The sequence below is a fragment of the Microcaecilia unicolor genome, chromosome 9 (genome assembly GCF_901765095.1).
Source record: "Microcaecilia unicolor chromosome 9, aMicUni1.1, whole genome shotgun sequence".
Lineage (NCBI taxonomy): Eukaryota > Metazoa > Chordata > Amphibia > Gymnophiona > Siphonopidae > Microcaecilia > Microcaecilia unicolor.
Window position 1 is genome coordinate 9789540 of NC_044039.1, and position 13622 is coordinate 9803161.

The 13622-nt window shown below is 41.4% G+C and overlaps 1 protein-coding gene across 2 annotated transcripts in view; it reads left to right on the forward strand.

The window, feature by feature from the left end:
• The first annotated feature begins 5559 nt into the window (after nucleotides 1-5559).
• Nucleotides 5560-13622, forward strand: part of TPH2 (tryptophan hydroxylase 2) — an 83390-nt gene continuing 75327 nt past the window's right edge. Inside the window, exons 1-2 of one of the 2 annotated variants that reach the window (XM_030214697.1) lie at nucleotides 5560-5664; nucleotides 11935-12111. In XM_030214697.1, the coding sequence (XP_030070557.1) occupies nucleotides 5560-5664; nucleotides 11935-12111 (282 nt within the window). The remainder of the gene's footprint in view (nucleotides 5665-11934; nucleotides 12112-13622) is intronic. The other variant, XM_030214698.1, reaches the window with a different exon arrangement.

A 13622-nucleotide genomic window follows, 5' to 3' on the forward strand; every position in this document is an offset into this window, starting at 1 on the left:
TCCCTGGCTGTCTTTCATTTCCTTTGCAGGAAATTAATCCAGAACACCACGATACCCTTTTGATCCTGCTCAATGCTGTCCTTTTGGAACTTTTAACGTAATATTTCAGGGATCTATTCTGGCTTTATGTATTTGGAATAGAAGAGTAATTACTTAAGCATGTTAGTTTTGAAACACTGTTTTAGGGAGAAAACCATTAAAGAAATGTTTTAAGGAAAGCCCTTGATTTTAAACACAACGTAACATAAATGCAGCTGTCCAACCCAGAATGCACGGAATAGATCTGATCTGCACGTCCAGGATGATGATTTTAAACAATCGTCACACCTTTTAGGTTGGAGGGGTCAACCCCTTCATCTCTATTTCTGTCCCCAAAATTTCTAATTGCTGATACTGTGTTAAGCGAAATATTGGCGGGACTTTGGTCTTACTGACCGACTCCATTCTATGGCTTACCCTTTGCAGCTGCTTCCTAATCATTTTCCTCATTTTATCATAGTCTCTCTTTTGAAAGGTATGAGAATGGTGTGGAATTTGCGTTACAAGACGCATGAGGAGAGACTTGCTGACCTGAACATGTATACCCTGGAGGAAAGGAAAAACAGGGGTGATATAATACAGACGTTCAAATATTTGAAAGGTATTAATCTGCAAACGAACCTTTTCCGGAGATGCGAAGGCGGTAGAACGAGAGGACATGAAATGAGATTGAAGGGGGGGCAGACTCAAGGAAAATGTCAGGAAGTATTTTTTCATGGAGAATAGTGGTGGATGCTTGGAATGCCCTCCCGCGGGAGGTGGTGGAGATGAAAACGGTAACGGAATTCAAACACGCGTGGGATAAACATAAAGGAAATCCTGTTCAGAAGGAATGGATCCTAAGGAGCTTAGCCGAGATTGGGTGGCAGAGCCGGTGGTGGGAGGCGGGGCTAGTGGTTGGGAGGCGGGGATAGTGCTGGGCAGACTTATACGGTCTGTGCCCTGAAGAGGAAAGGTACAAATCAAGGTAGGGTATACACAAAAAGTAGCACATATGAGTTTATCTTGTTGGGCAGACTGGATGGACTGTGCAGGTCTTTTTCTGCCGTCATCTACTATGTTACTATGAAAGTGAATTCTTAATGCTGCAGTTTTCCGTAGTGTTTGCATTCAATTATTTGTAAGGCATTGCATACATATTTGATGCAGTATCATTTTCCTGGCTCTTATGTACCATTTTATGTTTGACACAAGAGTCTTTATAAGTAAACAAACATACAAACCTTGTGAGGTCTTTGTATAGTAACCAATGTATACATTTTTATCTGTTTTTCAACTGTATATCTACATATGCTTTTTTATTATCGTATTATTTTATAAGTATTGTACCTTGTAATATTATTTATTACAAATTATTTTAACTCTTTAAACACTTTAAGTTTCTCGATAAAATATGTTTTTGTTTTTATTTAATGTTTATGTGTATATATGTGTTTTGTAGACTCCTGATACAGGCCTGACGGCCGAAACACAACAGTTGTGTCGAGTTTTTTTTCATCAATAAAAACAAGTGTTTTTAAGATCCATCTCTCCAGGCTTTGTATTCCCGTGGTCAAACATCCCACTTTCGCCTATTCCCATGACTAGGGCAGACCTAAAAATAACTGCATATTTCCCATTTCAGAAGGGGGATGCATGTCTGTGCCCAGAAAGTTTGACATTTACCCCAAATGTCTAGGTTGCAGAAAAGTGCCCCTATACAGCAGCGCTCCACTGGAGGAATTAGGAGAGGTCACCACCTTCATCCCCTTGTGGTTGATGTCTCTAACCCCCTCCCCAAAGGAATAGCGGGGGTCTGTGACAGGAACAATAAATATTGTGTAGCTGTGTCATAAGAGCCCTTTACTGTGTTAGACATTTATGATTCCAAAATGGCTGCTTCTCCTGCATTGTAACTGGTGTATAAATACCTGCTTCTCCATTAGTAGATCCTGTTCTAAAATACCTGGACGTCTTAGTTATCGTTTGTACATTACATCCTTCTCCGAAATCTGCCTCCATGTATCGTATTTCTTTTTTGCTTCTTAATTATAGTTTGATTTTCTACCGGGATGTCATTTTGTTCAAAGACTTATTGATATGCCTAATGCGCCCTACAGATCTGGCCTATATTTTACCTCCGACTCTCTACAAAATGTAAAGATCTGTACCATTTCCCACAGTATGTCTCCCTCGACCAAGTTTCTGACTCTAAAGCGTGCAGTCACTTGTGGCCCAGCGCATTTCATGTCCCAAACGCCTCCCTCTCCACTTCAGAATTTATGTATTCTTGTGATACCTTCATTATCTGTCTACCTTGATCTTGTCACTGTTTGGGCTCTCAATTTCCTTTGAGAAGAAGAATGTCCTCATAGTCGTGAAAAGTATTTTCTAATGCAATAGCGTTTCTTAAGTGTTAATGTAGGAATAGGGTAGTATAGGCCGAAAGTTGCAGAAGTCCATCGGTTTCAATCTTCTTCAATCTCTTGTCTCACTTGTCTCTATTATATACAACAAACTCATTTTCCTCAGTGTCAATCTATTCATTTTCAGTCAGTTCTTTAAATATTCCCTTTCATGGATACAGTGTACTGTATTATTTCTCTTAAATGTGTGCGAACACAGGCAAGGATACAGATTATTACTGTTGGGTTCATCTTTGTAATGAACTTACGGACGTTTGTTCAACGTAGCTTCGCCAGACATTCTCTATGAAGCAGAGAATGTTGAGGTTTTTTTTTTCTATTTTCTTCTTTATAGAATTTCAGTACACATTTTACTATGACTGTTTATTTGCTTTTATGATGCTTCATTTGTATACAACACTCTGTTAATAAAGACGGGGAAGATTTTTCCCCTCGGGTAAAAATTCATCATTTAGTGAGGAAATTCAGGTAGATTAAGTCATTCTCCATTCTGTTCTCTTAGGAGAGCATGATTTCACATCTATAAAATATGTAACACAAAGTATTTTACTGAATGTGTTTGAAATCAAAGAATGGAGAAAAGACTTGTGTCCGATAAGCCTCCGCTGCTTCCATATCACTTCTTATTGGGAGAGTGTTATCCTTTAGAATTTCATGGGCATCTTTTGGCTGTTGTGGGCTGTAGATTCAGTAAATGGCACTCAAGGGTATTTGCTTAGTGTGCCCTTTACAGAATAGTAGCTTGGTACACATTGGGTGTGAGAACTTACTCATGCCAAAAGCTGACACAAACAAGTAGAAAACCAGCGACCCTGTGGTCAAGGGACCATGGTCTGCCTCCCGTAATATCCATCCAGAGAAGCAAGGGCGGGCCTCTGCATTGATCTATTGGAACTAATGGAAAGGACTAATTTTACCTTCCATAACGTCCCACAGATCAATTCAGAGACAAGTGGGATGTACCAAAGCCGTCCCCAGGTAGAGTGGGACCATAAAAACAGAACAAACCTCGACCGGAAGCACCGGTGCCAGATTCCAGAAATGGAGGCTAGATGAGGGACAAGACCCTGCAACCATGCCATCCCAAAATGGTGCCACATATGTCCTCCAGCTATCCCGTGGGAACATCGCTGACCAGAGCCATAAGCAAGCATACCCGACGATCGGGCAAGGAGAAAGTCTCAACCAAGAAGGGTGCAAGACCCAAGGATGAATGAACAAGGAAGGTTGATGCCCCGAGACTAACCAAGGGCCGACCTTCTGAGTCCAGTATCCAGTGACAGAACAAACTGCACCAGCCAGTGATGGAGCCAGACCCGACAAACCCCAATAGTCAGAGGCAGTAAGAGTCATACTAACCAGCAACCAGACCAAGTGTAACAGCCAGAGAGTGCAAAAACTCAACCATTGAACACAAGCGCCAGGCTAGTGAGCGAATATTCCCTGTGAGGCAGAAAGAACTGGAAGAATCTTCCTTGAAAAAGTCAGGAAAAAAAAACAGAGGCCGGGTCCCAAAAACCGTAGCAACAAAATTGTTGCTTATTATCAATTTGTGTGCGTGTGGTTTTTTTTTTTTTACAAAACTGACTCAACAAGCCTGCAGCGAGGCTCTGAGAGAAGCGCACCTGGGCCAGAGAGCCGACCCCCCCCCACCCCAACTGATCCCTAATTCTTCTGCAAATGTTGACTGAGCACTACCAGAAGCTGTCTGAAAGCAAAGCAAAGACTAGCTCGAACCGTGGGACGGCAACTGCCTGGTTGTGGCACTGAAACCTGGCTGTTTCTTCTTTGTTGTTGGGTTTTTTTTTTTGTCAGCAATCCAAGATTGTGGGTGATGGACAGCCATCAGCTTCTGAGCCTGTGAAAAATGCAATGTGGTCCTCCTGGCCGAGGGGTAAGCCTCCCAAGAGTACCAAGAAGAGCAGTAGCATACAAGCCGACGCCCGCACCCTGCCACAAGAACATGGGAAATCATCCCATCCCAATGCAGCAAGTATCCGGACACAGAAGCAGTGCAAAGACCGCTCTCACTGGGGGAAAATAATAAGCAACAATCACCACTCCAGCCATGTAGAACAGCTCACAAAATGGGGCAAACAGAATCCCAGCTCCTGCAGGGTCCAGAACTAAGCTGCAGACGTGAGGACCCTCCCCCCTTTTTAAAAACATTTATTTTGAGACAGGAGTTCCAGGTAGCAGGAGTAGAGTGACAAAAGGGAAGGGGGAGGGGAGGGACCTGGCACCAGCAGGTGTGCCCCACACTGGCCAAATACAGCCACGACCCCCCCAAGCTCAACTACGGGAACAGGTAAGAAGCGTCTCAATCCAGACAGCTGCACAGGATAGGTCCATCCACCTGCTGAGATAAGAGAGAATACTGAAAGTGAGGCTGCTGCACAGTATCCTTTATGGCAGATGTCTCTATCTCCACCTGCTGGTAGAGGGACATAACCCACTCATCTCTGGATTGATCTGTGGGACGCTATGGAAATATGTATTTAGATGAATAGAATTTTGGGGGCAAGTCTGGGGGGAAGAAAGGTGCATTTATGATGACTCCTCCACTCCTGCATGATCTAGATACCTGTTTTGTCAAATATTTGCTTTACAACATTTGTTAGGGTTTGAACTCAAGTTGCCCCCCTCCCCCCGGGCCAAACAAAATAGATTCTTGAAACTATGAGTAATAGGGTATATGCATCTGGTAACAGCAAATAACATTTTTTTAAAATGGTGCTTAGAGATATATTTGTAGCCATTTCAGTTTAAAGGATTTTAGTGACGGCAGTAACATTTTAAAAACTAAGCACAGAAAACCTCTTTGGTCCATCAAGAAAATCCTTAAAAACCACCTCATGTTCACTTGTTCTTTTATTTTCTTTGTATGCCTTGGGGAAAAAAAAAATCAGTGCAAAGGATAGGATTCCATTCTGAAAGATAAGCCAGGCTTTTGAACGCTTTAATCTCCTGTTAGCTATCAGCTGGCAGTAATGAGTGAGTCCTAATCTCTGCTCCATCAGAGCTGAGCCTAGCATATAAATAAGGCCCCCTTCACTTTCCAACACCACACTCATCCTTTCCCCCTGCCAAACAGGAGGGGCTTTCCACTGCCCCAATGCAGCCAGCCATGATGATGTTTTCCAGTAAATACTGGGCAAGGCGAGGACTCTCTCTGGACTCAGCTGTGCCCGTGGACCACCAGCTGCCTGGCCATCAAACAGTGAGTTACAGACTCTACACAAGAGGAGAGAGGATTTTCTGGGTCTTCCTGAATTTGATCAAACATTTGTTTGAAAAATGCACATATAGCAGTATCGATAGTTATATACACCCCAAATGTGTGTGTGTGTATATATATATATATATATATATATATATATATATATATATATTATATTAACATCTCACAGGAGCTGAATAAAAATACATTGCCGTTACTGGTGACTTGTTAGCTCAGTGAAGTACAGGAAATCCTAGTACCTGATGAGCTGAGAAAAACAGTTCATGGGATAGTCTGGTTATGTTGCAATGTTTTAAAATACAGAACCTTTCTGTTACCATACCAGCTGGGTACAAACTGTGTTGTGAATTTCTACCCTTAGAATTACATTTTTGGAATTCATGGCTGGATGTCTGATGTAGTCAGATTAGGTTCTGCTCTACCTGAGCAGTTAATTGGTAAATCAGAAAAGGAACAGTTGAATTTGGGGATTTGTTGAAGGGTTTGCTCTGATGAGTCTTGGTCTCCACATCCCACCAACCCTTCTGTTTCCGTATAACGTGTTTTGTTCATAGGGTTGTGCAATGCACGGGCAAAGGTTTTCTCAGGCTTGCCTATCAATTTATTTCATTTCAGACTTCTGTTTCATATTGTTTAAAATAACTCTCCTGCAGTCCATCCTGTGATTGTCTTTAATCTCTCATTATTTTTTTTTTGTAAACAAAGGTAGAATTTAATCTTAAGTGACTCATAAATGAAACTCAGTGACCAGAAGGGAAACAATTTGTACTATTGCTATTAAAACATTGCCTTTTCTGGTTGGCAATTTAATGGTGTACAGCACAGTTATTTCCTTTAGATTATCTCGTAATGGAAAAATTAGAAAAGCGATGTACTGAAGCACTTTCAAGGGCGGAATTTGAAATGGAAGTGAAAGGACCGTTCTTTTGCTAAGAACAGTAATCGGAACTAATGAAAAAGGGGAATTGAAAAAATGTCACACATGAGGCTTATTTTGAATGAGCAGCTGTTGAATATTCTGCTTATGATAAAGAATGGTATTTCCTCAAAACACGCTGATCTAATATTGCTATTTCAGATGATTGCGAGTTTAACAATCATAGGGCCGTGTGCGCAAAGGTGCGCTAGCATTTTTAGAGTACGTTAAAAATTAGCATGCGCTAACTGTATAGATGCCTATAATATTCCTATGGGCATGTAAATGGTTAGTACGCGCTAAAAACGCTAGCATGCCTTTGCGATGTTTGAGGCATATTTTCGAAGCACGCCAAAATGGAGTTACCACCTGGCTACTGTGTGGATCTTGTGGTAATTTCATTTTTGGCATGCATCCGATACCATTTGACGCACATAGGTCATTACCACCTGGTTACTGTCTTAGATTTTACTGCTAGGTCAATGCTGGCGGTCAGGTCGTAGACCCAAAATGGACGTGCGGCAATTTTGATTTTTCCGCACATCCATTTTCGGCAAAATGTTTTTTAAAAAATGCCTTTTTTACAGGTGCGCTGAAAAAGGGATGGGTGCGCGGCCAAAACCAGCGCCTACACTACTGCGAGCCATTTTTCAGTCCACCTTAGTAAAAGGACCCCTTAGACTTACAAAGTTCCATAGTAACCTATGGAACTTTGTAAGCCTAAGCGCTTTGAAAATGAGCCCCAGAACCTATCACTGTGTGAGCAAACTCTGCAAAATTTACTGCCTTCATTTAGGAGTGTGTTCTGCCCTTGTTTTTATATTCCTTCCCAAATTAGCTCAGCCCTAACCCAGAGGTTGCAGACTGCAGCTCTCCACAGAACTCAGCTAATGTGGACCTTAAATCAGGCCACTCGAGATCGCTGTAATGAAAAAAAAGTGATCTTGCAAAACTGTCCACTCCGCAGACTTCACTTACTTAGGAACCAAATGGTGGAACTCCTGACCACCCAAAATAAGAAATATACAGGAATATCCTAGATTCTGCAAAATCCTCAAATCATTCCTATTCAAACAAACCCTCACAAAGAACGACCATATCTCAAACAACTAATTATTACCTGAATTGGTTATTACTCTATTTGCCATTAACTTTCTCTTTGCTTCATGTACAATTTCTCATTCATAATAGATTTTCTAAATGTTAAAGTTCCATAATTATCCCAGCACATTTATGATACTGTATTGTACAATTGGATTCTCACAACAAATTACTTTCTTATGCATTATTCTTTGTTATATTTCCTATAGTGTTTATTGTTTTTTTTTTTAATGTTTTTATTAACTTTTCTTTAACTTTACATAACAGCATTTTAAACAGCACAATATTCTAGTCATCAGCTCATAAAACAGCTTCAAATTTCCCCATTCCCTCCCCCTCCCCCCTCAGAGCATCTCAGGAATATATCAATCTCTTCGTGTACCGTAAGTCCCCCAGTGATCAGATCACAAGTCTAGTCCTTGCATTTCCAGATATGGTATACATGATTTTAAAAATCTCGCCATTCCTCCACGCCGCAAGGCTGTGAGCTTATCCATCAGACAACAGTAATCTACCTTTGTCAGCACTTGGTCCATCGAGGGTGCCACCAGTTGTTTCCAATGCCTTGCAATTAATATCCTGGCCGCTGTAACAATATAGGAGAGCAAACAGCGGGGTAAACCACGGCTGTCTTGTTTCGGTACATTCAATAAGCATAGGCCTGCAGTTAGTGTGACCTCAGACCCCAAGCCACTTCGCAATCTCGCCTCCTATAGTGTTTATTGTAAGCCACATTGAACTCAAACTTGCTTGGGATAATGTGGGATATAAATGTTGCAAATAAGTAAGTAGAACTCCCCTGTCCCTTTCCCTCTGAAGGTTCCCAGTCAGCAGTGGGGAGCAGAAACTCAGATCAGGCATCAAGTGTGATGATGCTCAGCACTTTTCACTAAGCTGGTCCTAGATCTATATTTTTTATGGTGGCTATTACCTACACAATAAAAAAATGATTTATATCTATATATAGAGAGCGAGAGCGAGAGAGAGAAAGATATGGTCCTTTGAAGGCAGTCATAAAGATGTTAACTGTAGACATGCCTTGGATGTTTTTGGAAGACGTTACCTCTCACCCTTTGACCATGTCAGCACATCAACCCCCTTCCCTTTCACACCCCCAATGGAATGTGTGGTGTTTTTTTTTTGTTAAATAATTCCTTCATGTTTTCCGACTGGTATATTTTGCTTAGTCTGTTCTGAGGTTGTTTGCTCTTGGAAGCTATTCAAGCAATACATGAAATTAGTTCAGTAGAAATTCATCACCTTAAGTTCTTCTAAAATGTAGAAAAATGATGGTAGATAAAAACCATACAGCAGGGGGTAGTCCACAGTCCAGTCGGGTTTTCAGAATATCCCTAATGAATGTGCATCGCCTCCAATAACTGGGCGAGCTAAATCCTTAGATGCCAACAATTAGTAGGACCAATCTAACCACTTTTGTTGACTCTTAATTATTGTCTAAGGTGACTTGATGCATTGTAAACCAATCAAATTAATATTCCAAACATACTTTGCTGTTTTTAAAATATAGATATTTTAAATTTATTAGGTGCTCCCACAGTCGTATACTGGACAATTATGATGTTTTGATGAAAATCATTGCGCCAACAGCGCTATAACTTTCAAAAAATATACACGAAAGATGACATAAATGCTAACTTATCTTCAAAAGATGTCCTGCTGGAGTTCGCCTCATCTACGAAAACATCCCAGATGTGGTTTACCCAAAAAATGTCACCCTCATGATAATCAAATCTTAAAACCAACGCTAGTGGAATAGGACAGCAATAATCCATTGTAGACACGTCAATCTCTGTCCAGAATCTGCTATCAAAGTCCTAACAAAAAAAAGTCCAAAAATAGATTCTAAATACAAAACGATAGTGTCCACTCTAAAACAATCAGCTTTTTATTGACCATCTCTCCTCTTACAGTGTTCTAGTTGATCTCTTGAGATTATGAAGTTCAAAACTCTTTTGCTGTATTATATTCATTTAATGAACTTATGCTGAAAAACTTTCTTCCAACATACTTCCAATGGATTTCATGCCTCAGTCTCTTATCGATATGCATATGAGAGATTTGCCTGTCACATCCATTATATGCAAATCTCTTCATGCATATTCATTAGAGATATCTTGAAAACCCGACTGGCCTGTGGACCCCTTTGAGTACCCTTTCCATATAGCCTATCCAATCTGCTCATCCACACCATCTTCTAAGCTCTACAATCCCTCTAACTGGAAAATCTTCTGTACTTGTCCCATGCTTTCCTGAGTTCAGATACTGTCTTCATCTGTCTATCTCTTCCACTGGGAGAATGTTCCATGCATCCACCAGCTTTTCTGGAAAGAAATATCAATGCTTCTCAACCCAGTCCTCAGTTCACACCCAGCCAGTCAGGCTTTCAAGATATCTACAATGAATATGCATGAGATAGATTCGTATGTACTACCTCTTTGATATCCAAATCTCTATCATGCATGTTCATCGTGGATATTCTGAAAACCCAACCGCCTGGGTGTGTCCCAACACAAGGACTGCATTGAGAACCACTGCTTTAGATTACTACTGAATCTCTGCTCTCCCCTTTCACCTTCATCCTCTGCCCCCTCATTCCAGAGCTTCCTTTCAATTGAAAGAAACTTGCCTCCTTTGCATTATTGGCACAGAGATAATTAGAAGTCTTTTGTCTCCAAATAGAAACATAGAAACATGACGGCGATAAAGGCCATATGACCCATCCAGTCTGCCCATCCTCTGTAACCCCTAATTCTTCCTGTTCCTAAGCAATCCCACATGCTTATTCCATGCCTTTTTAAATTCTAGAACAGTCCTTGACTCCACCACCTCCACCGGGAGGCCATTCCACGCCTCCACCACCCTTTCTGTGAAATAATACTTCCTCAGGTTACTCCTAAGCCTAGTCCCTCTTAATTTAGTCGTATGCCCCCTCATTCCAGAGCTCTCCTTCATTTGAAAAAGGCTCTCTTCCTGTACATAAATGCCCTTGAGATATTTAAACGTCTCTATCATGTCTCCTCTCTCCCAGCGTATACATGTTGAGGTTCGTAAGCCTGTCTCTATAATTTTTGCGTTCAAGACCACTTATTAATTTCGTAGCCGTCTTCTGGACTGACTCCATCCTGTTTATATCTTTCCGTAGGTGCGGTCTCCAGAACTGCACGCAGTACTCCAAATGAGGCCTCACCAGAGACTTATACAGAGACTTTTTCCTGCTGGTCATGCCTCTCTTTAAGTACCCAAGCATCCTTCTGGCTTTGGCCATCGCTTTTTCTACCTGTTTGAAAGCTTTAAGGTCATCAGACGCAATCACCCCCAAGTCCCGCTCTTTTTATATCCTTCTTTTTATTCCAAAGTATAAATATTGAGGTCTTTAAGTTGTCCTTAAACGCCTCTTGGTGAAGACTATTGACCATTTTTAGTAACCGCACTCTAAACAGACCTCATCTTGTTTATCCTTTTGGAGGTGCAGTCTCTAGAATTGTGCAAAGTACTCAAAGTGACATCTCAGAGAGTTATACAGCGGTTCTATCACCTCCTTGTTCCTGCTGGCTATTCCTCTCCCTATGCATTCAAGCATCCTTATGGCTTTTGCTGTCACCTCATCTATCTGTTCGGTGTCTTTAAGATTCTCAGATAAGATCACTGCCCACTTCTTTCCATAGGATCAACTTAATACATTTTGGGCCCTGTTTACTAAGGTACACTAGTTCTAATTTCCAGCGCACGCCCATTTCCCGGGCCATTAAAAAAAAGTCCTTTTTTCCAGCTGCGGTAAAAAATGGCCCAGTGCGTGCCCAAAACACACACCCACACTACCGCAGGCCACGTTTTACAGCAGCTTAGTAAAAAGACCCCTCATTGTGGCTATTCTGAAAACCAGCATATGGCACACAGCTCAGAACACCTGTAAAATGACTTTTGCACTTCTCTTAAGAAATCGTGGGGAAAGTAACCTTCACGGTGTGGCAAGAACGTGCCCAACACCTTACTGAGCACTGGAAGGTCCATGTTGCTCTTGATCTGCTGTCATCCACTCCGTTACTAGATTAGGGGACCCAGTGGCTGCCACCAGTAGCATTGCAGACGTCCCAATCCTGCCATAAAGAAACAAAATAACGGGAAGGTAGCTTTGAAAAGAAAAGTCTCCCCCCCCAAAAATAAAGCATTGTTTTAATAATAAACAAATGACTGTGGAATATAGAATGTAGAAGTCTGTCTTTATCATTATGCAGCTAAACAAAGCCAACTTTGGTAAAATCAATGAACAGCATGCAAGCAAAGGAAGTGGTAAAGGTGAAACCTCGACGGAAAGTGGGAAGACAGCTCTTGTGTTTTCAATAAAGAATGAGGTTGGTGGATTGGTGAAAACCCTGCGGCTATTCCAGGTAAATGTCCAGTGTTGGGATGGTTCTGTTCACCGGATTGGGATTACCATTTGTTTGCTGTCTGATATGAGATGTAATTTCCAGGAACAAAAATTTGATTACTATCGTGTTAAGGACCATGAACAGCAAATCCTTTTTTTTTTTTTTTTAAATCAAAATGAGAATGTAAAATACAGGACTGCAAATATGTATTTTGAGAGTATTAACATGACATACTCTTTGCCTTAATACCATACGTTATTGTCTGAAGGTCTATTTGCCGCCTGCTTCTGGCCACTCCATCTGATGCTGTAGTGCATGAATGGCTGTGAAGCGGTGTAGACTGGACAACAAGACAGAAATAGGCCTACTTTAATAAAATGGGCCAGATTGACCTGAAATATCTGAAGGCAATGAGTCCATAAATCATTAAGATGGACTTGGGGAAAATCCACTGCTTATTTCAGGGATAACCAGCATAAAGTCTATTTTACTGTTTTGGGCTCTTTCCAGGTACTTGTGTCCTGCATTGGCAATTTTGGAAACAGGATACTGGGCTTGATGGACCTTTGGTCTGTCCCAGTATGGCAACATTTATGTTCTAATGTGGTGGGAAACAAAGAGGCTGGAAAAAGTGGTGTCTCATAAGACACAGATCTGCTAAGGGCAAAACTTGTGATATGATTGTGGTTGATTTTTTTTTCATTTTTTTGTTACATTTGTACCCCGTGCTTTCCCACTCATGGCAGGCGCAATGCGGCTTACATGGGGCAATGGAGGGTTAAGTGACTTGCCCAGAGTCACAAAGAGCTGCCTGTGCCTGAAGTGGGAATTGAAATCAGTTCCTCAGGACCAAAGTCCACCACCCTAACCACTAGGCCACTCCTCCACTGTTGCTACTATTTGAGATTCTACATGGAATGTTGCTATTCCACTAGTAACATTCCATGTAAAAGTCAGCCCTTGCAGATCACCAATGTGGCCGCGCAGGCTTCTGCTTCTGTGAGTCTGACGTCCTGCACGTACGTGCAGGATGTCAGACTCACAGAAACAGAAGCCTGCGCAGCCTTCTACATGGAATGTTGCTAGTGGAATAGCAACATTCCATGTAGAATCTCCAATAGTAGCAACATTCCAAGTAGAATCTCTAAAAGTAGCAACATTCCATGTAGAATCTCCAATAGTAGCAACATTCCATGTAGAATCTCCAATAGTATCTATTTTATTTTTGTTACATTTGTACCCTGCGCTTTCCTACTCATGGCAGGCTCAATGTGACTTACATGGGGCAATGGAGGGTTAAGTGACTTGCCCAGAGTCACAAGGAGCTGCCTGTGCCTGAAGTGTGAGGTACTAGACGTAGTTGTCACATGCGTCAAAGCTACCATCAAATTGACAGTTAGGTATCTATAAGGTAATTCCTGAGTGCCATAGCACTGGCAGTGGGCTAACAGTCTGACTCTCATGCTGGAACTGTCTCCCAAAACCTTGTAAATTTTCATCCTACCTACTTACAATTCTGAAAATTGTTA